Here is a 25,067-nt window from a genome sequence, read left to right on the forward strand (position 1 = left end):
AGTGGCTTTAGTCACGGCCTGGAATGAATTTGACTCTATAGCAGAGTGTGTGCTGGTTTAAAATTTTCTGCTGGCTCAAAGCTGTGTACCACACAAGGACTCCAAATTGGGATCTTCGCCCTTCCTAGCCAAGTGCTCTACTGACTGAGCAACTCAAACACAAAAACACAACTCACAGACTGCCCTCACGGCCTTACTTCTGCCAGTAATTCTTTCCTACCTTCAAAACTTCACTGAAGTACTCCCTCATACCTTCTACAACTAGCATCCTGGAAGAAAGGATATTATGGAGAAATGTTTTAGCTGCGGCCTAGTGGATTGTTTCGAGAATGAACTTGCACTCTGCAGTGAGGACACACTGATTTTAAACTTTGTGACAAATCAAAACTTTATGCCAAAGCAGGACTTGAACTTGGGACCTTGGATAGTTTGCATAGCTCAAACAGTAGACCAACTGCCCATGAAAGGCAAAAGTTACAGCTTCAAGTCCCAGTCTGGTACACAGTTTTGATCTGCCAGGAATTTTCAAATCAGAGCACACTCTGCTGCAGAGTGGAAATTAATTCCAGACAAATGACATTGTTTTTCACAATCCATTTTTTGTTTTTATTATTTTTATTTAAAAGGGAATGCAAAGAAGAAAAGACTGAAAAATACAGAACTCATAATTTTCTCACCTTGATCAGCTAAGTCTCCATCATTTTTGTCTTCTGATTCCTCTTGTTGCTGGTTGCTGCCTCCTCCACTACTGTATGCATCATCATCACTCCTGGAGCTTGCTGTGGTTGTGTTGGTTGTGGACAGGCTCTTCTCAGATGTTGAACTCATACTCATGTTGCATGAACTACCAGTCTGTGCAGTCAAATAAAGAGATGCTGTTTCTAACAACAGTGGGAAATCAGGTACCGAAAATTGAAATATGAGCAACAGAAAAAGCTTCTTGTTCACCCAGCCCTCATTGACAGGATCAATCAAAAACATAGGATATCTGTAAACAGACACATATTTTTATTGTTTCAAGATTTAGGGTATTTATGTATACATAATGAAGTGTGAACTTGAGAATGTAATTCAAAAAGGCTTTGCCAAACAACATATATTATCATTATTCAGATTTTCCATAAAACTGTGCCCAAGAACAAGTTCCAAACTGGATTCACTTTAATTTATTGTATCTGATGATAAAGTGGATGTATTCTGAAAAAACATCATACTTTTGTATAATTAAAAGTGACTGTCTACAAATATTCTCTTATGTTTTCAGTTGGCATTCAACACAGTCATTGATAGATTTAGGTTTATTGTTTACATTAAAAAATTTCAGGATCATCACATGTGTGCAACACAAATACTATAAACATACTAAGCACATTAGAGAAAAATTTCTTACTGCAGCTGAAGATTTATTTTAGTAATAAACTAGGCATTGAAGTGTTCCATATGATGATAGTGACAAGGATTCATCTCTATGGTCTTGAAAATCTGTTACAAATAACACCACTGAATATTTATGCATATTGTATAAATCTGCAAGCACTGCAATGGGAAAGTAACTAGATACAGAAGTGCCTGCACAAATTTGATAGAAGTGCAAGGGAAACTGCTCAGTCTTTCAAATGAATGTTAGTCACTGATGTCCTGCATAGGAACCAATAATTCTTCTGTAATGATGATTGGGTAGCACACATCATAGTCTGTCACTCTTTCGACACCTATGTCTATGCTCTGCAAGCCGCCATCTATTGTGAGGAGGAATGTACTTCTGGTACTATTATGATTTACCCCCTTTCCTGCCACAGTTGTAAATGGTTTATGGGAAGGATAGCTGACAGTAAGCTTCTATATGAGCCAACATTTAACTGATTGTTGTGTCATCATCATTTTGCAAGATATATGTTGGAGGAAGTAATATACTGTCTTACTTACTATTGTAAGAGTCCAGTTTTGCATCCTATCATGCTATTTGCATCCTATCATGTATCAATTCAGCATCAGTTTGGTGGAAGACAAACATGTGTGTATACTGACCCATAGTGGATGTCCCACAAGAAATTGTCAATATTTAGGGATATGGCAGGAATGATTATTTGAAGTAAAACGTCTAGTAAACTAAATCACATACCTCAAGAGCTATTAGCACTTCATCATCTTTGATACTATGGAGCAAACCTCTTTTACTGCAAGCTCTTTGCTTTTCGTTTTTTGAGAGGTGGTACTATGGACCAAAACAAGAAAAAATGACCAGTTAACATGGGCTCAAAGTGTATATCTTAAGTGCTATGAGATCTATGAGCACTTGTTCATCTTCTTTACTGTGGAACGCATCTCTTTTACTCATAGCTCTTAAGGAATGCATTTCAGAGCCATGTTCACGAGACAATTTTTTTCTTGTTTTGGTCCATACTACCTCCGTCCAAAACATGAAAGCAAAAAGCTTGCAGCAGAAGAGGTTTGTTTCACAGTACTGAATATGAAGAAGTGCTCATAGCTTTTAAGGTACACATTTTAGAACCCATGTTTACTATATTGTTTCGCTTCAAGTGACCATTCCTGTCATATCTGTAAATTCCTCCAAGAACACCCTCCATTTTGCAATTTGCCATGAAACTAACAAAAGTGCTTCTGGGATCTTACTTGCATCTAATTAAAACCTACCAATATCTTATTAGAATTTTCTCATTCTGATCTCATAGGACAAATACTCTCTGTGATTAATGTAGCTGACCTATCCCTTATTCAATTACAGTGCATAATTCATCATTGAGCATTTGGAAAGGTTCATCTAAACTAAATAATACCCCTGTGCTACCCAATTAGCTGTTTCCTCTGTGTAGTACATGTGTGGCTTATTGAGGAGGGCCCTAAAATTCTCTACTCATGCAAAAGATTAAGAAATCTGCAGCAAAGTTCATCATAGAATTTTCTAATACTCTGATATAAGTCCTCCACTTGGCTCCAAATCAGAAAATTATGATTGGTAATGAGTAAAACACTGCTAATCACAAGTTACAAATTCATCATGGATGTGAGGCTATTTGTCTTCACTAATTCATCCAGCTGTCTACAGGAACTGCAGATGGACTCTGGACACAGGTGGTAATAATTATTTGGGCTGATATCAGCTATTGGTGGCAGCTGATTATATCCAGAGCATTACCCTAGTAGCTGCTAGCAGCACAGATGGGACCATCCGGCATACTGACCTTTCTTCCCAATCTGTCAGCTATTTCCCTGATGGACTCCATTACCCATATAGGAGCTTCCAATGATGAACATACTCATTGTTTGCACTTGCCAAGACTCTGCAGGAAAATTGGGCAAAGGCTCAACATGCTAGGCATCTGTGCTGTCTCCAATGTGCTCTCAAGAGTGGGCAGGACTTAGTATCAGTTGCTAATATATGAGAGGATAGCTGTGTGGTCAGTAACAACATTCATCTTCTGCCCAAAGATTCTGTGATCTCATTACAGTCCACCATTCACCTTTTATATGATGATGAACTGACTGGGCCAAGCATATCAGGAAGTGCAGCACCATAGGGTTTTATGGAGATATGACACAACTTTTGCCACAGGTGTTGTCAAATATGTAGTATAAACTCCATAGTAACATAGCACAGGAGAGCATATTTATTAGTATCAACAATGTAGAAGGTAACTGGTTGCATCAACAATGCAGGTATATAAGCATAGCAATTAGCATTGTGTGCCAGCAGCTGTTCTGTACTGGTTTTGGTTCTGACTGCTATTCAGGTCTTTTAGTCGACTGTTGTCTCACCCTGACACCCATTCGATTTAATAGTTGGATCTCTCTCTGTAGCATATCTAGTATCATATTTGTAAGAAAGTTGTCTTAAATAGTTCTTTTGTGGCCTGTCAATATGAAACTGTGTGATGAAGAAAATTTCAATTCTGATTGTATCACCTTGCTTCTGTTCTTAACCAGTCGATGAGTCCTGAATCACCAAGTGATAACTACTACAAATCCTCTTGGTGTAGCATCCTTTGAAAGTGGTCTAGATATTTCAAAAGAGAAGGGGATGTTACAGTACCTCAACAATGCAGGAGACAAGGACAGTACTCATATGTTCTTTCTTCATGTTCCTCAAGTCTTTTCATCTGATTCTACTAACCTGTTATTTCACTGCACTAAAATTCTGCATTATCCCTTATTGCTTATATGATTTCACAATCTTCAAAAACTCTAGTTTTACATTCTTTAAGGGGGGTAGGATGTCAAACGGGATGACTTGGAGCAGGAGAGGCATTACAGGACATTTTAATTTCCACTGTCTATACTTTTACAAAAAAATTTATAAAACTTTTGCAGCGTGACCAGGAAGGATTCAGGATTAGCAGTGGAAGTTCGAAAACTCAACAACAATTTTTTTATATCTGAAATTTTGTCAGTTTTTTTCACTTATTATTGGCTGCATTTGTTTCTATAGGTACACTTTTCTTCATCACTAGGAGAGATTCTTTGATGAATTTTGCACAACATACAAACCATAGTTACAGAGTTACAGGTGTACGAAACTCTAGAATTTTTCAAATCTATTAAAAACTGTGGCAAAAATTGAAATAATTAACTATAAAATTTGAGTTTGTTCTAAACATGAAGTTTAAAATGTAACAGCTTATTCATTTTTTCATAAATTAAATAAATTCTAGAGTTTCATACACCTGTAAGTATGGTTTGTATGCTGTGCAAAATTCATCGAAGAGTCTCTCCTCCTTATGAAGAAAAGTGTACGTATAGCAACAAATTCTGCCACCAGTAACTGAAAAAATGATGAAATTTCACATGTAAGAAAAACTATATTTTGTCATGTTTGTGAACTTCCACTGCTATGAGTGTGAATCCTGAATCCTTCCTGGTCATGCTGATAATGTTTTATAAATTTGTTGATAAAAGTATAGACAGTGGAAATTAAAATGTCCTGTGCTGCCTCTCCTGCTCCAAGTCGTCCTGTTTGACATCCTACCCCCCTTAAGAAACCCATTTTTCTATACAGACATTGGATATGATATTATCCTTATCACTAAACCAGCTATTCAGTCACAAGTAAAAAGTATGATAATTTGTTTTATCATCATTTCTTTAACAACGACATAAATGTTGTTATTCATTAAAAAGGGCAGAGAGAGAGGGGGGGGGGGGATGGGGTAAGTTGGAAGTCATTCATGAACTAGCTATTTGTTAATAACCTATCTTAATACCCCTTAAATTATTTTTAAAATGAATGATATTCACTAGCTTCAGGTAGTTTAATACAGTAATATTTGCAACTTTTCCTGTCATTCATCATTATCCAAATATTTAAAGTCAAAATAGATTTAAAATGAAGCTAATACAGTATTTAGATATTAACCTAAAATTTATATTATAAAACAACAATCTGAACTACGCATTGTAAAATTATTCAAATAAGTCAGACACAAAGGGAAAATACTCCTTCTTAAATCACAGCTGAGCAAAAAGAAAACAAATAAGTATGTACAAAGTTGAAGAATTGTCTTTGCAAAGAAGAATGCAACTAAGTTAAGGGTCATGTATTAAAGACACATAACACAGATTGTGACAGAAGTGAAACAATAGAGTTGGCAGATGCAATTTGAATTATTGGGAAGTTATTACACTCCTGCTGAAGAACAGATAGTTGATTAACCAGTGTACAAGTAACTTTGTAACATGTAGTGAAATGAGGCTGAAAAAAAGATAAATCATGGGAAACACCAAATTAAAGAGGTGAATGAAGAATAAAGTTGAGATCAGAAGAAAATTATGAGGGAAAGAGAGACTAAATGAGCTCTCATTCTGGAGACATAACTATCCTCTTTTATTAATTTTACTTACAAACGTTGCTGTATTTTATAATTCTCATCAATTGCTAGGAAACTCAGAACAAATCTAATGATCCTACTACCATACTGGCCAAAGGGTGATAACAGCAGCAATGTGTAACTACGCCTTAGACATGCGTTCGAGCCAAAATTTCTTTTAAGTTCCACATTTACATGAGTCTCCACTATTTTGAGCACAACTTTTATCACACGTTTTATTCAGAGAGATTTTTCACTCTGCAGTGGTGTGTGTACTGATATGGTACTGAAGAGTCATTGGCAGAAGTAAAGGTCTGAGGATGGGTAATGAGTCGTGCTTGGATAGCTCAGTGGGCAGAGTACTTGCCCATAAAAGGCAAAGGTCCTGGGTTCAAGTCCTGGACTGGTGCACAGTTTTAATCTGCCAGGAAGTTTCACAAATTTTATTAGTTGAAAGAGAGAGAAGAGCTCAACATTTGTAATGTTTCCATATTCTGGAATGTTCAATGTTTGTAAATATTGTAGTATTCTCCACCCAAGAGGCAGTCCTGTTCTGTCTTTATATCAGTGTTATTAATAAATGTTCTTTCAGTGCTAAATGTTGCACTTCATTGAGAACCCTGCCTCCAGATTTGGATTTGATTGTTGTTATGACATGACATGGTTTGGTGGAAATGACAGGTACTTGAAAACATCTACATCATCATGACTTCAATTAGGCAATGCTCATCAAAAATCCATCACTGCTTTCTGTAAATGCTGGTCAGGACCAGACAAAGTGGCTGAAAGGATTCAACCGAGTTGCTGAATGCAAGAGGTGGGAAAGCTTGATGTGTTTGACAAATGGATGAGAGAGCCCATCAGGGGACTGAGAACAATGAAGAGGAGCTTGATATCTGGGACAAATTCCAGGCCGAACTGAAGAAAACATTTGATGACAATCAGCAGCAAGTCCGTTTAGTGGAAAAACAACTGAAAGACTGTGACAAACATCATAGGGAAATGACACAGACTTACATAAAGATTTGTTTGGCCATATGCTATCTTGTTAATCCAGTCTTGACAATAGCTAACAAAATCTAACACTTGGTGAAAGGAATTCCACAAGACATGCATCAGACTCTTCTGGTAAAGAATGTCACAATGACGGAGGAATTCTAGTGGTGCCCGCCCATCGAGGAAATGCAAAATAAAAAGTGTCAGATGACTCTCAAATGTGGTACCTATGACAGCTGTGGGAGACCACTGTGATCTCACCTCTCTCATACAGTAGGTACGAAGAGGATAGATACAGTAGTTTATGGCAGCCAGAAATGTCAGTCTGAATACACAAGCAACAGCAGCCATGACACTTTGGGCACATTGGACACTGCACACTGTTCACTACTGCACAGAAAGAAAATGAGTGTTCCATGGTGATTATGCTACAGATGACAACAGTCACAGCAGTCCTAGTCATACTAGTCAACTCCAGATGATAATGTTGACCTGTGGGATGAAGCCCATTGCCACACCCAGGATGAGGTCATCCCGCAACATGCTTCAGCAGTTTTCCATAGCCATGCAGAGGTACCAACTACTTACCTAGTTGCCAAATTCAGGAAAACTAAGCAAGGTGACCGTCTATGGAGGTGAGGCCACCAAAGATGAAAATCCTCCATGGACGATTTACCAAGATGTTAGGGAATCTCATCAATGTCATCATCAGGGCCAACCTGTCCAAGTGTTGACTATTCTTTCTGAAATGATGAATGCTTTTCATCACCAGCTATAGATGGTCTATGTTCCACTATTTGAAAGTGATTGTCTTGAAGGCAACAAATGGAACATATTAACAACCAACAGAATATGTGTTGCAAGAACAAATATCAGTGATAGAACACAGCCCTTAGAATTTGTCATTTTAACAGAAAGTATTCATGTTTTTCTTGGATGAGACTTCTTGCAGGTGTCAAAAGCAGTCATAGACTGTGGAAGATCAGACTGACACAGCTATTCCAACAAGGACGCATAACAAAACTTGATCTGCATGCTTGTTTGCCACTGAAGACATTGTTATCCGCTGTCATCAATGAGATGAGTTCCAGTTATCAATCTAGATGCTCAGGTAAACTGTGAAGCTTTTGTTAATTGCAGAAAGCTACTCAAGGCTCACAAAAAATTATGTACTAGTAATAATCATAAGCATTGTAGGTGGTCAAGAACTTTGGATCACTAATTATCATGAGTAGCCACAACTCATCCCCAAACATATGTGAGTAGGGACAGCCAAACCAATCCTGGCTGAACAGTTCAATGCCATTAATGAAGAATAATGCTCCACTAACTCTGCAGACAATACAGTGGAGGAAGCTACTATCAAACTGCCAACACAATCTGGCCTGACTGAGGAACAATGTTGGTGAGTGTTAACCATTCAGTGTCACTTTTTTATGCTTTCAAATCTTGGGGGGGGGGGGGGGGGGGGGGGGCAAAAGATAAGACCAAGTGTTCCATGGTAAAACACCATATCAATACTGGGGATCAGCTACCAATTATCCAGCACTCATATAGAGTGTCACCGGCTGAACAACGGATAATTCTGGAAGAAGTGGAAAAGGTGGTGCAGGATGACATTCTTGAAACTTCAGAGAGTCCTTGGTTGTCTCTTGTGGTCCATGTGAACAAGAAGGATATCCCATGGCATTTCTGCATCGAACACTGATGACTGAATAAAACCACAAAAAACATGTCTACCGATTGTTGCTTGTTGATGACACCTCAGCTTCTTAAAGGGGCAAAGCATTTTTCAACTGTGGTCATGCAGACAAGCTACTGGCAAATCAAGGTTGATGAGGCTGACTAGGGAAAGACTGCCTTCATAACACCTGACAGCCTCTATGGGTCAGAGTTGTGCCATTTGGACTATCTGGTGCTCCAACAACCTTCAAGCACATCATGGATAACTTGCTTCAACACCTTAAATATATGACCTGTCTTTGCTACCTGGATGATATAATTTTCTTTTTATGACATCTGAATAACATCCAAGCCAGTTGAGTACCATATTGAATTGTGTTCAGACCACAGGTCTCTGCCTGAATATGAAAAACTGCCTCTTCATCTCTGAAGAAATAAAAAGCTTGGGGCATTTAGTTAATGGTCATGGTGTTTGTCCTCCTCCAGAGAAAATAAGAGCAGTCACATATATTTGGCCACCTCAGCACATATGTGACATGAGAAGTTTTCTCAGAATGTGCTTGTATTATTGGTAATCCATAAAGACTTCCATACCAAGGCATGTCCCTTGCAAGAACTATTGCAGCAGGGCACCAAATTCTCTTGGAACAGGGTACAAAAAAATCGTTCCTTGTTCTTAAGGTGGCACTAACATCTTCTTCAGTCCTAACATCACATGATGGGAATGTCAAGATAGAACTTTACACAAATGCTAGCAGTTCTGGGATAGGTGCAGTTCTAATACAAATTCAGGAAGGTGCTGGAAAGATGACAGTTCATGCTTCCAGAGTATTCTACAAGTCTGAGATGAACTACTCTACAAGGTAAAAAAAGTGCCTTGCACTTGTCTGGGCAATCAACAAGTTGCAGCTGTTTATATTTGGCAAACCATTCACTGCAGTGAGGAATCACTATTCTCCTTGCTGGCTGACTTGCCTGACGGATCCATCACATCAACTGGCAAGATGGGCACTGATGCCTCAGTGTATGATGTCACAGTAGAATACAAAAGCAAACATAAAGACACTAATTGCCTTTTAAGGAATCCTTTGGCAGAACACCGCAACATGAATAAATCACAGATGCCGCTGCATCAAATGACATTGCTGCTGAAAAGGTGCAAGATTCAGCATTGCTGAAAACCTTATAAACCTTGAAGTAGGAGGAACCGAACAAAGGAGGATCCATTTCATACACGGATCATTGTATATGAGGATATGAGGACTATGAGCCGAAAAGGTGGAAATGGTTGCTCATGATTCCAGCTCATGTATGGCCAGCTATCCTGAAGTATTTCCATGATCACCTGTGATTCAGGAAGATTCAAACAGGATCATACACAAGTACCACTGGCCAGGGCTTGACCAATCCATTAGACACTTTGTGAGCCACTGTAAAGAATACCAGTGAGGGAAGAGTGTGTCATAATTACTTCCAGGATATCTGATACCAATTCCACCTGCAGCATCACCATTCCACAGGATTACAATTGACCTCTTGGGGAGGTTCGCAAAGTTGACAAATGGTAATCAAAGAGTAATAGTCTGCACTGACTACCTCACCTGCTATGCTGTCACCAAAGCTGTGCCAGCTGCTGAAGCTCTGAAAATTGCAAGGTGCATTGTAGAAGACATGAAGACATCATTTTGAAGCACAGAGCACCCTGTGTGATGGTCTCTGGTTGTGGAAACGTTTCCTGTTTCCAGTTGAGACCAATAAGGGAGTTAATTTCACATTGAAACATCATCCACAGGAGACAATTGGTCTCCCATGACCTCACAGAACACTTTAATAAGACACCAGCAGACAAGATCTGAATGTACAGTTATGTTCAATAGAGGAGTTGGGATACAGCACTGCCCTTTATGACATGCACATGTAACAAAGGAAACAAGACATTACAGACTAGTTGTAAGGCCCAGCAAGGCATACACTGTTCATGTTTCAACCAGTTGATACTCAAGATCATTATACAGGATGTTACAAAAAGGTACAGCCAAACCTTCAGGAAACATTCCTCACACACAAATAAAGAAAACATTTTATGTGGACATGTGTCCGGAAACGCTTAATTTCCATGTTAGAGCTTATTTTAGTTTCATCAGTATGTACTGTACTTCCTCGATTCACCGCCAGTTGGCCCAATTGAAGGAAGGTAATGTTGACTTCATTGCTTGTGTTGACATGCGACTCATTGCTCTACAGTACTAACATCAAGCACATCAGTATGTAGCATCAACAGGTTAGTGTTCATCACGAACATGTTTACAAATGCGGAGTTGGCAGATGCCCACTTGATGTACGGATTAGCATGGGGCAATAGCCATGGCACGGTACATTTGTATCGAGACAGATTTCCAGAATGAAGGTGTCCCAACAGGAAGACATTCGAAGCAATTGATCAGCATCTTAGGGAGCACGGAACATTCCAGCCTATGACTCGCGACTGGGGAAGACCTAGAACGACGAGGACACCTGCAATGGACGAGGCAATTCTTCATGCAGTTGATGATAACCCTAATGTCAGTGTCAGAGAAGTTGCTACTGTACAAGATAACGTTGACCACATCACTGTATGGAGAGTGCTACGGGAGAACCAGTTGTTTCCGTACCATGTACAGCGTGTGCAGGCACTATCAGCAGCTGATTGGCCTCCACGGGTACACTTCTGTGAATGGTTCATCAAACAATGTGTCAATCATCATTTCAGTGCAAATGTTCTCTTTATGGATGAGGCTTCATTCCAATGTGATCAAATTGTAAATTTTCACAATCAACATGTGTGGGCTGACGAGAATCCGCACGCAATTGTGCAATCACGTCATCAACACAGATTTTCTGTGAACGTTTGGGCAGGCATTGTTGGTGGTGTCTTGATTGGGCCCCATGTTCTTCCACCTACGCTCAATGGAACACGTTATCATGATTTCATATGGGATACTCTACCTGTGCTGCTAGAACATGTGCCTTTACAAGTACGACACAACATGTGGTTCATGCACGATGGAGCTCCTGCACATTTCAGTCGAAGTGTTCGTACGCTTCTCAACAACAGATTCGGTGACTGATGGATTGGTAGAGGCGGACCAATTCCATGGCCTCCACACTCTCCTTACCTCAACCCTCTTGACTTTCATTTATGGGGGCATTTGAAAGCTCTTGTCTATGCAACCCCAGTACCAAATATAGAGACTCTTCATGCTCGTATTGTGGACGGCTGTGATACAATATGCCATTCTCCAGGGCTGCATCAGCACATCAGGAATTTCATGCGATGAAGGGTGGATGCATGTATCCTCGCTAACACAGGACATTTTGAACATTTCCTGTAGCAAAGTGTTTGAAGTCACACTGGTACATTCTGTTTCTGTATGTTTCCATTCAATGATTAATGTGATTTGAAGAGAAGTAATAAAATGAGCTCTAACATGGAAAGTAAGCGTTTCCAGACACATGTCCACATAACATATTTTCTTTCTTTGTGTGTGAGGAATGTTTCCTGAAAGTTTGGCTGTACCTTTTTGTAACACTCTGTATGAAACACCTCATCATCAGAATTGCAGAAGAGAAATGGCTGGCATGCATAAAATCCCTGTATGCCTAGGAGGACTGAGGGCACTATAACACCAAGCAATGCTCAGTGACATTCAGCTTGGAAGACTTGGTATGAGTTTTTACACATGTGCAGAAAGTGGAACTATCAAAAATGTTACTAAAATGCTACTTTGAGCCATATTGTATCCTTTGCCACTTGTACAAGGGCATGCTGAAAAGTAATGCCTCTGGATTTTTTTTATGTGAAAAGGGTTAAAGCTTTTTAAATAAAACAAATTTTATTAACGTTCTATATCTTTAGTCTTCATGTCTACACATTTGCAGGCCTCTGCTGCTAGAGGATTCTTAATTGCAGCTGTCAACATGGCAGTGCATAATGTAAGTATGTTGGTGCATGAGAAACAGCATGCTGTAATCAAGCTTAAATTCGCATAGTTCCTCCATGCGTGGAGCACCCTCTCCTTCAGCTTGACAATGCCAGAATGAGTCCTGCAACATTTGCAGCAATCTGATGGCTTGGATTCACTGTCATCAGTTCATCCTCCATACAGTCCTGACTTGGTCCCATCAAATTTTCAGCTGTTTATAAAACTTAAAAAACACCTTCAAGGGCGTCGTGTTGGTAGTGATGAATTGGTGCAAGCAAAGGTGAAGATGTGGCTCCATCAACAAAGTCAAACATGACATATCAACAAACTGGTCTCTTGTTGGGAAAAATGTGTTCATCACCAGGATGACTATGTTGAGAAATAAATATGTAGACATGAAGAACAAAAATGTAGAATGTTAATAACATTTGTTTTATTTAAAAAGCCTTAAGAGCTTTCACTTAAACAGCTTTGAGGCATTATTTCTCAGTTCACCATAACAGAATGATGAGTATATTTCTATGAAAGAATTGGAATACAAATGTTATTCACCAATACCTCTACGTTTAGAAATAAATGGGAATCATTTCATAACTAAAATGTTACCAATAGATTATGAGAAAGGATTAAGAGCTGGGTGAATAGTTATGCATAAGTGCTCTCATATTTCTTTTTCATTGTTTTCATTGCAAGTAGTGATCTATTTATACCTTATGCAAAGATTTCATAGTCTCAGTTCCTGACTTGAGTCAATCCCCATAAGCTCACTTATGCATATTTGAGAACACACACACATATGCAAAACGCAGATAAATAACACACTGTGTTATAAAATAATATAACAGAAGTAAATATTTTTAAACAGTTACATCCTCAAAATGTCTACCTTTGGCCTTGGAGGTGTCAGCTTGTCAGTAGTGATGCCCATGGCAGCCAAAATTTCTGCCATTTGTTTTGTGTCGATGCCACAGTTGTTCGCAACATTCTTTTGACACCTTTTATGAATGTTCATGTTGCATACTAGAAAGAGAAAGGTGTGTGTTAAAACTATAGTACCGTACACAAACACAGACAGAAATAAATCTGATTAATTATACCAATGCCATTTCATAGGCAAGATTTTTAAATTTGAAGTTTGTGATTCATATAATGGTAAGAGCAAAGGTGACCACTCACCATTCATCATATATTAGAGGAATTAAGTGGTAGACAAGCATTTATTTAAATCTACTGTGTACTAAACAGACAGCTGTTTATGTTTCCTGTAATTTTGAAGTCTGTTTAATGTGAACATTCACTTTAACCAGAATTTACATCCTTCAGTCCAAATATTTTTTTAAAGAATAGGCAAATCTAATAAGGTACTATTTTACTTTTATGCCCACATCTGCTGGAAATTTGTTAAAGAATTTTGCAGCAGAATATGGCACTCATTTCTGAATCCTACACAGGCTTGGGAATTACTTTTACTTCTAGCATTGTGTTCGTCACTTTCACAGCTCATCCTCATTCACTCTTATGGTTGACCACATGTACCACTAGGGAATAAATGTGTTAGCACATGAGTGTAATAATTTGAAGGTTGCTAGGGAGGAAGATGTTTGCCTTTGAGCTTTACATAAAATTCATACTGTGCACTTTTGTTACTTCAGCTGTATTGTCACAGAAGAATATGCTATAGGACAGCACTGAATGAAAGTGTGTTAGTAATTTCATCTGGAGAGTAACACAATGAGAGAGGATTCTAACTGCAAAGCAGACACAACTAGGCTTTCTGGTGGACTTAATAACATGCATGTATCACCTCATTTTCTTGCACATCTGCATGCATTGAAATTTTACAAACTGAGTTTCCTTTATGGTGTGCCTGTTGATATCTATTTCTGGTATCTGTAATCTGTTGTTATTTGTTTGGTATCATATAATATGGATTTCTGTAAAATTTAGGCTTGTTTGTTGTGAACCAGATGCAAACCCGTTCCACTATTCTCCTAGCTGTGTTGGGTATGGATGTCTTTGGGCTCCTTACGAGTACAGTTTTATCATTCACAAACATACCAATTTTTGATTAGTTCTCCAATGTATTTGGTAAATGATCCACGTAGGTGAAAAACAGGTGTGAGTATCAAACTTTGTCAGAACACTATTTCAAATGTTCCTTCACTCCATATTTATTTTCAAATTCCCAACCAGCCATCCAAGCTTTGGTGTTAATTGCTCTCCTTAAATTGATTTAGGTGAATGGTAAGATGGTCAGTTTCATTTCCTACATTTGTGTTATTGGGCTCTGCCTCAAATCACTTTGTCAGCATGGGACATTAAACCTTAACATGTGAGGAGAGAAAACACTAAGCAGCAGAAGACTGCCAGTTTCATCCCAAAATTCAATTGGTCTATCTTTTCAGAGCATATTAATGCAAGATTCATTGTGTTGGAGATGTGACTCATGTATGTAACTCGATATGGTGCTATTGATGTCAAATACATTGTCACACCACAGTGGGGTGTAATGGCAAGGCAACATGTAGTAACTACAGGAAAGTTGCCCACAAAGTAGCATCATTGTCTTCAGTGCCTGAACTCTGAGTAAATTGCTCAGATCATCATTTTGTTCAGAGCAGGAATTGGAAACTGGAAATTTACAATGATGAAGCATGAAGTCATTCTACTTCTCCACTCACTGTCCCATATGTGTCACCAAAAAGAGAGATAGGGTGAAAGAAAACTCCTTCTGATTATTGATGCCTATACTGCAGTGGAATGTTAATGGGTTAAGAAAACTTGTAACTGGATGGATAAAAAATCTACTCACCAAGTGGCGGCAGGAGAATACACACATTAAAAAAAGGTTTTATCTATTCAGTTACATCACATCATCAAAACTTGATTTTTTTATCTATCCAATTAAATTATATTTTCAAAAATTGATTATTTTCATTGTTAAGAAAACATGTGAAAGAAGTAAATCTTTTAACACAAGATAGGCCCTAAACCTTGGCAACTCTTTCTTTAAAGACAACAACATCCACAGGAAGAATGATACAGATGGTGAGGGACTAAGGGTGGAGCAGTAGTATTCACCCACAACACATGCCATTCTGTACTTGTTACCCTTACAGCCCAGCATCAAGCAGCAGCTGGTCAGGTTTATAAAACTTGAAGAATAATTGTCTGCTCCCTATATCTCCTACCCCACAGACTTGTGGATAATGAAGTCATTGAGGACCTCATCCCCTCATCCATGTACAGCCCCTCCCTTTTCTCCTCTTTGAGATTTCAATGTACATGATGTGGAATAGAGCTCAACATACTCTTGTCCTAGGGGTCAAGCAGTGGGTAGGTTGTTCTTGCAAAACAATGTCTGCCTCTTTAGTACAGTGAAAGTGACACACTTCAATCTGCAAAAATATCATTCACAGCCATTGACCTGTTGCTTTGCTCTCCTATATTTGCTGATATGGTCCTTTGGGAAGTGGTAGAGGTCTTGCTCTCGAGTGACCATTTTCCCATTTGGGTCACCTGCCATGTTCAAACTAGCACCTGTCACCAGTACACCATAGTGGATGTTATGCAATGCCATCTGTACATTTTAAAGCAACCTGGCTGATTTGAACACCAGCCCGTCATCAATATGGTAGAAAATGTCACTAGTATCCACATAATTGCTGTTGTGTCTGTCCTGAAGTCTGGTGTGAAATCTGAAGATGGTCACCCCATGGGGAACAAGTAGTGCTATTAGGCATCAGGGACATGGCATAGCACTACAAAAGTTCCATCATAATCCATCTGCTGACATTCTTGCAACCTTTTGCACTGTTTGGGTAAAGTCTCTGTGTATTATCAGAAAGCACAAAAAGCAGCCATGAGAGGAATTCTTACATCTATTACCCATTCCACACTATCAGCAAAGATATAGGAATTGATTAGAAGGATCATAGAGACAGGCAATGCATGCATCACAGTGACCACGCAGGACACCGGTGCTCTAATTGCTACATTAGAGACCGTTGGACAAATAATGAGAAAATACTTCGAACAAATTATATCTAATGCCAATCATGATCCCACATTCCAACACAGAGCACAGCTGTATCTTTTGTATGGAGGAATTAGAGCACATGTCATCTATGGCTTGCAAAAACCACCACAACCAGGAAAGGTACATAACGAGATGTTGAACATTTGAATACTGAGTTGAAGAAGTTGTTCCTCATGCTTTTTAACAAAACTGGTCTGAAGGACAATACCAAAAGGCGTGACAGGAAGTAAGAAACCCATGAAGCATCACATGACCCCAAAAAGTTATTACATTGTAGCATTAACAGTTGCACAGGGAAAACATTGGAATGATGATGAACAACCACTTAGTACGGACTTAGAAAACAAAAATCTTCTCATTTTCTTTCAGTGTGTTTGTTGTAGGTACCACTCAACACTCAACAATCTAATGCATGTGGCAGCAGTCAGGCAAGAGACCTTCTTGTGTAGGCAGCGCTTGACAGAAACATTTTTTTCATATTGAAAATGCCTGTGACACTACTGTCTGACAGCTGTATGAATGGGGCTTCAGGGGTTGTCTTTCCATTGCAATGGGACCCTCTCTTTCAGGACAGTATTTTTGATTCAAGGTTGGCAATGCAGTCTCAGACCTATTTACCCTGGAGAATGGTGTCCCTCAACCAAGTATGTCCAGTTTTATACTTTTTGCAATAGCCATAAAGAGTGTAGTGTCTGCAGTCAGGAGATCTTTTATGAGAATCTCACCTTGTTGCTACACCTGAGACCTCCCAAGACAAGAGCTCCAAAGAATGTAAACATCTTAAAGTTCCCTAATGGCAGAGCCTGGGAAGCTGGCAGATCCTCTCTGTTGTTTTACAGAGCCACTGTTTGGCTGCAGCTCAACTGCGTCTGTACTGTATTGGAGCTGCGCAACCATTCTTTCTATCCCTCTGTTAGTATTTGTTTCACATCTCTATATGAGATTCTCCGTTAATCATTTAGATCAACCATTCTTTCTGAAAACCTTGGACTTCCTTCCCCATATTTTTAGATGCGTGCCAACATTTAGTTGTTATTTACACTGATGGGTCTGGGCAGGGCCACACTGTTGGCTGCTCAGTATTTTCCCTTGACATTGTCTTTAGGATTCAACTTCCAGATTAATTTACAGTCTTTGATGGAGAACTCTACATAGTCTTACAAGTGCTAGAGCAGTTGAGATACAATCTACAATTGACAGAATAAATTTCTTATCTGTTCTGATTTTCTAATTGGCCTACAGACCATCAGGAAACAAAGTCAGCAATCAAAGTGAACTAAAACATACAAGATACCTTTCCTGTACTACAATGGCAAAGGAAGGAAATATCATTCTGCTGGGGAAACCAGGCAAATGAGAAATCTAACACAGCAGGCAGGGATGCTTGCAGCAAATGTAATAGAATACTATGTCCTGCTACTAACTCATGGTTGAGGAGGAGAGTTATGAGTAACTGGTTTGAAGGACAATACCAAAAGGCATGGCAGAAATGGGAGAGGAGTTGAAATTGAAGGTAGCAAAGCAAAAGCTGAAATTCTGAACTCCATTTTCAAATGTTCCTTTACAAAGGAAAATCCAGGATAATTGCTCCAATTTAATTCTTGTACCACTGAAAATATGAATAAAGAAGTATTAGTGTCACTGGTGTTGAGAAACAGCTGAAATTATTAAAATCAAAAGAAGCTCCAGGCCCCAATGGAATCCCTGTCAGATTCTATACTGAATTTGCAGCTGTGTTAGTCCCTCTTCTCACTGTAATCTGTCATAGAGCCCTCAAACAAAAAACTGTACCCAGTTCTTGGAAAAAGGCACAGGTCACACATGTCTACAAGAAGGGTAGTAGAAGTGATCCACAAAACTACCGTCCAATATCCTTGATGTCAATGTGTACTAGAATCTTAGAACATATTCTGAGCTCAAACACAATAAGGTATCTTAAACAGAATGACTTTCTCAATGTCCTCCAGCATGGCTTTCAAAAATATCGATCATGTGGAACCCAAATCTGACATTTCTCACACTGGAAGCTTTGGATCAAGGCAACCAAGTAGATTCTGAAAAGCATTTGGCTCAGTACTGCACCTACACTTATTGTCAAAAGAACAATCAATGGGGTGTCAAGCAAAATTTATGACTGGATTGAGGACTTTTTGGTAGGCAGGATACAGCATGTTACCTCGGATGGAGAGTCATCGTCAGGTGTAAAACGAACTTTGGTGTTGAGACCCTTGCTGTTCATGTTGTATGTTAATGACCAGGCAGACAATGTTAACAGTAAAATCAGGCTTTTTGCAGATGATGCAGTTATCTATAATGAAGTACTATCTGAGAGAAGCTACATAAATATTCAGTCAGATCTTGATAAGATTTCAACATGGTGCGGAGACTGGCAACTTGCTCTAAATGTTCAGAAATGTAAAATTGTGTACTTCACAAAATGAAAAAAATGTAGTATCCTATGACTATAATACTGATGACTCACTGCTGGAATCAGCCAACTCCTACAAATACCCGGGTGTAACACTTTGTAGAGATATGAAATAGAATGATCACATAGGTTCAACCATGGGTAAAGCAGGTGGTGGACTTTGGTTTATTGGTAGAATACTGGGGAAGTGCAATCAGTCCACTAAAGAGATTGTGTACAAATCACTTGAGAAACCCATCCTACAATATTGCTCTAGTATGTGGGACCAGTACCAAACAGGACTGACCAGGGGTATTGAACATATACAGAGAAGGGCAGCATGAATAGTCGCAGGTTTGTTTAAACCATGGAAGAGTATCACAGAGATACTTGAAGGAATTGAAATGACAGAGTCTTGAAGACAGACACTGACTATCCCAAGAAAGTCTATAAACAAAGTTTCAAGAATCGGCTTTAAATGATTACTTTAGGGATATACTACAACCTCATATGTGTCACTTACACAGGGATTGTGAGGATAAGATTAGAATAATTGGTGCATGCACAGAGACATTCAAACAATCATTCTTCCCATGCTCCATATGTAAATTGAACAGGAAGAAACCATAATAACTGTTACAATGGGACATACTTCCCTGCCATGCTCCTCACAGTGGTTTGCAGAGTATAGATGTAGTTGTAGATAATTGCTTAAAATCAATGTAGTTGCTTGTCATATTTATAAACTTTGTCTAGCACTTGTATCAATAAAATATCTAGTCCAGTGTGCATCTATTCCTCCCAATTCCAGCTTGATAACCTCCCAGTATCTTTTCCACCTGGCATTCTAGCCAAGAGGCTAAAACCTCACAAAATACCTTATACATTTAATCTAAGGCAATAATACCTAGTAACTGATTTACTCTGATTTATTATTATTCCTGTGCTCCAACCCTTAGGCACTTCTTTGTTTATCCATATTTCCTTTATAAATTCATTAACAGTAATTCCCATCTTCTTTTCCTCAAATTTTAATAATTCAACCTCTAAGCTGTGTTCTCCTACTGCTTTATAATTATTTAAGTTTTTAATTGCATTCTTCACTACTGCTAAGTCTGGTTGTTTGTCTTCCTGCTCTTCTGCTTCTAATTCTACTTCCAATTGCAGATCTGATTCCTCCTCTTTCTCATTCAACGTTTCCTCTCTGTTCCACCACCCTTTCATTTGGGTAAATCTGTAAAATATCCTTTTATTTCTTTATTGGCTCTCATTTCATCCAACTGCTCTATCTTTCTCCTTTCATACTGCCTTTTTATATATATATATATATATATATATATATATATATATATATATATATATATATATATATATATATATATATATAATAGGGAAACATTCCACGTGGGAAAATATATTTAAAAAGAAAGATGATGAGACTTACCCAACAAAAGCGCTGGCAGGTCGATAGACACACAAATAAACACAAACATACACACAAAACTCTAGCTTTCGCAACCAATGGTTGCCTCGTCAGGAAAGAGGGAAGGAGAAGGAAAGACAAAAGGATTGGGCCCTAAGGGAGAGGGCAAGGAGCCACTCCAATCCCGGGAGCGGAAAGACCCACCTCAGGGGGAAAAAAGGACAGGTCCACACTCGCGCACACACACACACACATCCATCCACACATACACAGACACAAGCAGACATTTGTAAAGGCAAAGAGTTTCAACTCTTTGCCTTTACAAATGTCTGCTTGTGTCTGTGTATGTGTGGATGGATGTGTGTGTGTGTGTGCGCGAGTGTGGACCTGTCCTTTTTTCCCCCTGAGGTGGGTCTTTCCGCTCCCGGGATTGGAGTGGCTCCTTGCCCTCTCCCTTAGGGCCCAATCCTTTTGTCTTTCCTTCTCCTTCCCTCTTTCCTGACGAGGCAACCATTGGTTGCGAAAGCTAGAGTTTTGTGTGTATGTTTGTGTTTATTTGTGTGTCTATCGACCTGCCAGCGCTTTTGTTGGGTAAGTCTCATCATCTTTCTTTTTAAATATATATATATATATATATATATATATATATATATATATATATATATATATATATAAAGAAAGATTATGAGACTTACCAAACAAAAGCGCTGGCAGGTCGATAGACACACAAACAAACACAAACATACACACAAAATCTAGCTTTCGCAACCAACGGTTGCCTCGTCAGGAAAGAGGGAAGGAGAAGGAAAGACAAAAGGATATGGGTTTTAAGGGAGAGGGTATGGAGTCATTCCAATCCCGGAAGCGGAAAGACTTACCTTAGGGGGAAAAAAGGACAGGTATACACTCGCACACACACACACATATCCATCCATACATACAAGACACCAATATATATATATATATATATATATTTGTTCTTTTCCTATCTTCTCTGTAGCCTTCCAATGCTAGTCTTGTTTTCCTTTGTGGCATTATTTGTGTTGCAACATTTCTCACATGGATTACCAGTGAGCACTTCTTGTTAAACCATTTGTCTGTACTTTTGTCGTCTACCCTCCCCTGTACTTCTCCTGTGGTTGATTTCAGTATCTCCTATTTAATGTCCACATCCCTTTCCATTCCTGTGTTCTTTCTTGTCTCAAGAATCTCATCTAATTTATTCTTCTATTCTTCCTGCTTTTCTATAATTTGGAGACTTTCTGTACTGTGTTTCACTTTTACCCTACTCTTTTTTGTGCTCACCTCAACGTTCTTTTTATTCGATGGACAATACTTTGAACAGACTGATGGCGTCGCAATGGGTAGTCCCTTGTCACCCATTGTGGCTAATCTTTTTCTGGAAGACTTCGAGGAGAGAGCACTCTAGTCATCGGATTTGAAACCTACATGTTTTTGGCGATATGCGGATGACACCTTCGTTATTTGGCCTCACGGCACTGCATTGCTGAATGTATTTCTTGAGCATCTTAACTCGCTTCATCCCAACATCAAGTACACTATGCAGATGGAGAAAAACAGCGAACTTCCATTCCTGAACATGTTGGTATGGAGAAAAGAAGATGGCACATTAGGTCACGCAGTGTACCGTAAACCAACACACACAGACTTATACTTACAGGCCACCAGTTGTCACCATCCTTCGCAACGAAGTGGTGTACTTAAGATGTTGGTTCACAGAGCACGAGCCATATCACACTCAGACAGCTTATCCAATGAGCTACTCCATCTGCATACCACTTTCCAACAAAATGGATATTCCGAATGGGAGATTTGCTGTGCCTTACACCCGAAGCGGGTTACCCAACAAGAGGAACTGGAAGAAGGCGAAGAACAAAGGGGAATGGTCATCTTGCCATACATCGGCGGTGTCTCTTCAAAAATAGGAAGATTATTGAAGAGGAATAAAGTTAAATGTGTCTTTCATCCTCCGGCAAAACTCAGAGCTCTCTTGGGCTCATCTAAGGACAGCTTTGGCCTAAGAAGACCTGGTGTTTACGAGATTCCTTGTAGCTGTGGCATGTCGTACATTGGACAAACTTGTCGCACTGTAGAAGAGAGATGTACTGAACACCGACGCTATATTCATCTGAAGCAACCAGAGATGTCTGCAGTGGCTGAGCATTGTCTCAGTACAGGCCATTCTATGAATTATCAACACACCAAAATTCTCGCGTTGACGAATTTGTACTGCGACAGTGTTATTAAGGAAGCAGTGTAGCTCGACAAATCTTGTAAGCAGAGACACGGGCTTTCACCTCAGTACAGCTTGGGATCCAGCAGTAGCCATATTGAAGTCGCATCGAGCAGAGAGGAGTACTATTGCTCATATGTCGGATGAGGATTTGCCAGCAACATAAATATTACGTTGACAATTGGAGGATAGTCACGTGCCTTACGCGAATGCGCATTTTGGCTTGCGGCTTCTGACAGAGGTTGCTGGGGCAGCCGATGGCAGCGCAGAGCAGCAGTGGCAGCCTCCGTGCATGCGCCAAAGTCTTTGGTTCTTCTTCTTGTAGGTGGCGTTGCTGTCCTTACAGCTATCGATTGATATCATCGCTATTGGCCATCAAATTCGGCGCCTTCCATGCATGCGCACTTCCTGCCTAAGAATGGCATAAATAGGGGGCTCTAGTCATGCCTTAGCAGTGTGTTCATCACACCTGAAGATGTCGGGCAGTTGCGCTGATGAAATATTGTGGAGTTTTCACTATGACATCGGATGTCTCGCCCGAGAACCATATATACAACACTTCCATCGGGAAAGTCTCAAGGAACATGGTGTCTGTTCTTTCGGACATGTCCAAAAGATCAGACACCATATCCATATAAGTATACAGTTCTGGCAATACTGGCCATGACCTTCTCCTTCTGTGCAGATGCACACATATTTCCCAAACTCTTATGGGACTTGGTAAGAATGTCTTCCACCAGTAATGAGTGTGTTAGTGTGGGACACTAGGAATGTAGTGTGTGGACATACAAGGTGAGAATGTGGGTCTTGCGGGAGGCATGCATGAGATAGTTCCTGCAGTCGCACTATCCTCTGTGCCCTTGGTGGCTCAGATGGATAGAGCATCTGCCATGTAAGCAGGAGATCCCAGATTCGAGTCCCAGCTGGGGCACACACTTTCACCTGTCCCTGTTGATATATATCAATGCCCATCAGCAGCTGAAGGTTTCTTTGATTCTAATATGTGTAAGGAAGGCTGCAGTTGCATAATGACCTCTATAACCCACACTATACATCAGTTTATGTTTCCCTGATGCATTCACTCCCTGTCCTTTCTGTAGTAGTTCTTGTAGTGCTGCTACTTTCACTCTATATTTATCCATTTAGTCTCTAATTTTTTGCAATTTGCCAGGTCTCACATTCCATCTGGTTATAATAATATCCATTTTCCTTCTCATTAGCCTATTTCCTTGCCTGTTCACTGCCCCATAGTCGTATCCTTCAGAGTCCGATGTGTGGTACCCGCAACAATTCCATTTTATGAGATGGCAGTGTTAGTCTCACACCCAGCCCCCAGTAGCTATGCTACTGCCAGCAAAGCTCTCAATTTTGCTGGACATACAAGCCCTCCCACCCAGCACAGAAGATGGCGGTTTTTTAATGTGTCTCAAAGTAGCTGGTTCATCGTATTTAGCCAGTTATTGAACCACCAATGATTATCTGAATCATAAATTTACAGTTCTGACTGTGTATCGAGTGTTTATTTAAATCACACTGTTCCAGCTTGAGTGTCCACCAGTGGACAGTGGTGGGCAAACAGCTGAGGTGCGGGAAGTCAGGTAGCTGGGCTGCAGCATACACAACCACACTACCCCGGCCTTACACCTGTGGACAGTGGTGGATAAGTTGTTTGTGTATTTGAAGAACCTGTGCAATAGGGATACTTGGTGGGTGGCCTACACTAGCTATGCCTGCCCATGAGCAAGCTGACTGGTGTTCTCCAGCCCTGTGCCCCTGGGGCAGTGTTGGAACAGCCTAATTTAAGTTAAATAATTTTAACATTCATGTACAGAACTGTTAACCAACTTTCACTTCTTCATGTAGTAGTTGGCACTTCCCCTATTTTTTTACAGTTCAGTCAACATCATGTAAATGGGAAAAAGCTTTAGATTTTTTAAGCAAATTTTAATTTTATTAAGTATTGTATAAGGTTTTATTAAAGTGTTGGAAAATGGCACATACACATATGCAAATATGCACATTCTAATGGGTAATTTTTACTTGCCATTTAATATACTGGTAAGCAATTGCTGTTGTGTTGTCATTGCCAGACAGTTTTCTGAGTCTCTAGAATGTGCCCATGAGTGTCTGTCCTCAAAAGATTTCACAGTAAGAAAGACCTAGTTCATCTCACTGCATATAGCATTCAAATCCTGCAAGGGTGTTGATAACCATGCAGCTGAATCTTCTAAAACCAATATCACCATCATTTTGCAATATCTCCTTATTTTTAATTAAGATATCTAATGTAATTGGATAAAAAATCTACTCACTAAGTGGCAGAAGGAGAACACGTGTATAAAAGTACTCAAATATGTAGCTTTTTGAGCCATGGAGCTAGTGGCTCCTTCTTCTGGTGGAAGGGTCGAAGGGGAAAAGGACTGGTGAGGTTAGGAAATGGGGAAGTTTGGAAAAGTCACCCAGAACTACAGGTCAGGAGGA

General features: G+C 39.5%; 1 protein-coding gene across 2 annotated transcripts in view; it reads right to left on the reverse strand.

Moving 5' to 3' along the window:
- The window catches only part of LOC126184229 (calcium-independent protein kinase C), a 221,155-nt gene that overhangs the window by 103,549 nt on the left and 92,539 nt on the right, over positions 1–25,067 (reverse strand). For both annotated transcript variants that reach the window (XM_049926602.1, XM_049926609.1), the window contains exons 7-8: positions 13,350–13,483; positions 678–852 (exon numbers count right to left, since the gene is read on the reverse strand). In XM_049926602.1, coding sequence (XP_049782559.1) covers positions 678–852; positions 13,350–13,483 — 309 coding nt within the window. The remainder of the gene's footprint in view (positions 1–677; positions 853–13,349; positions 13,484–25,067) is intronic.

This window comes from Schistocerca cancellata, chromosome 1, assembly GCF_023864275.1.
Source record: "Schistocerca cancellata isolate TAMUIC-IGC-003103 chromosome 1, iqSchCanc2.1, whole genome shotgun sequence".
NCBI classification, from domain to species: domain Eukaryota; kingdom Metazoa; phylum Arthropoda; class Insecta; order Orthoptera; family Acrididae; genus Schistocerca; species Schistocerca cancellata.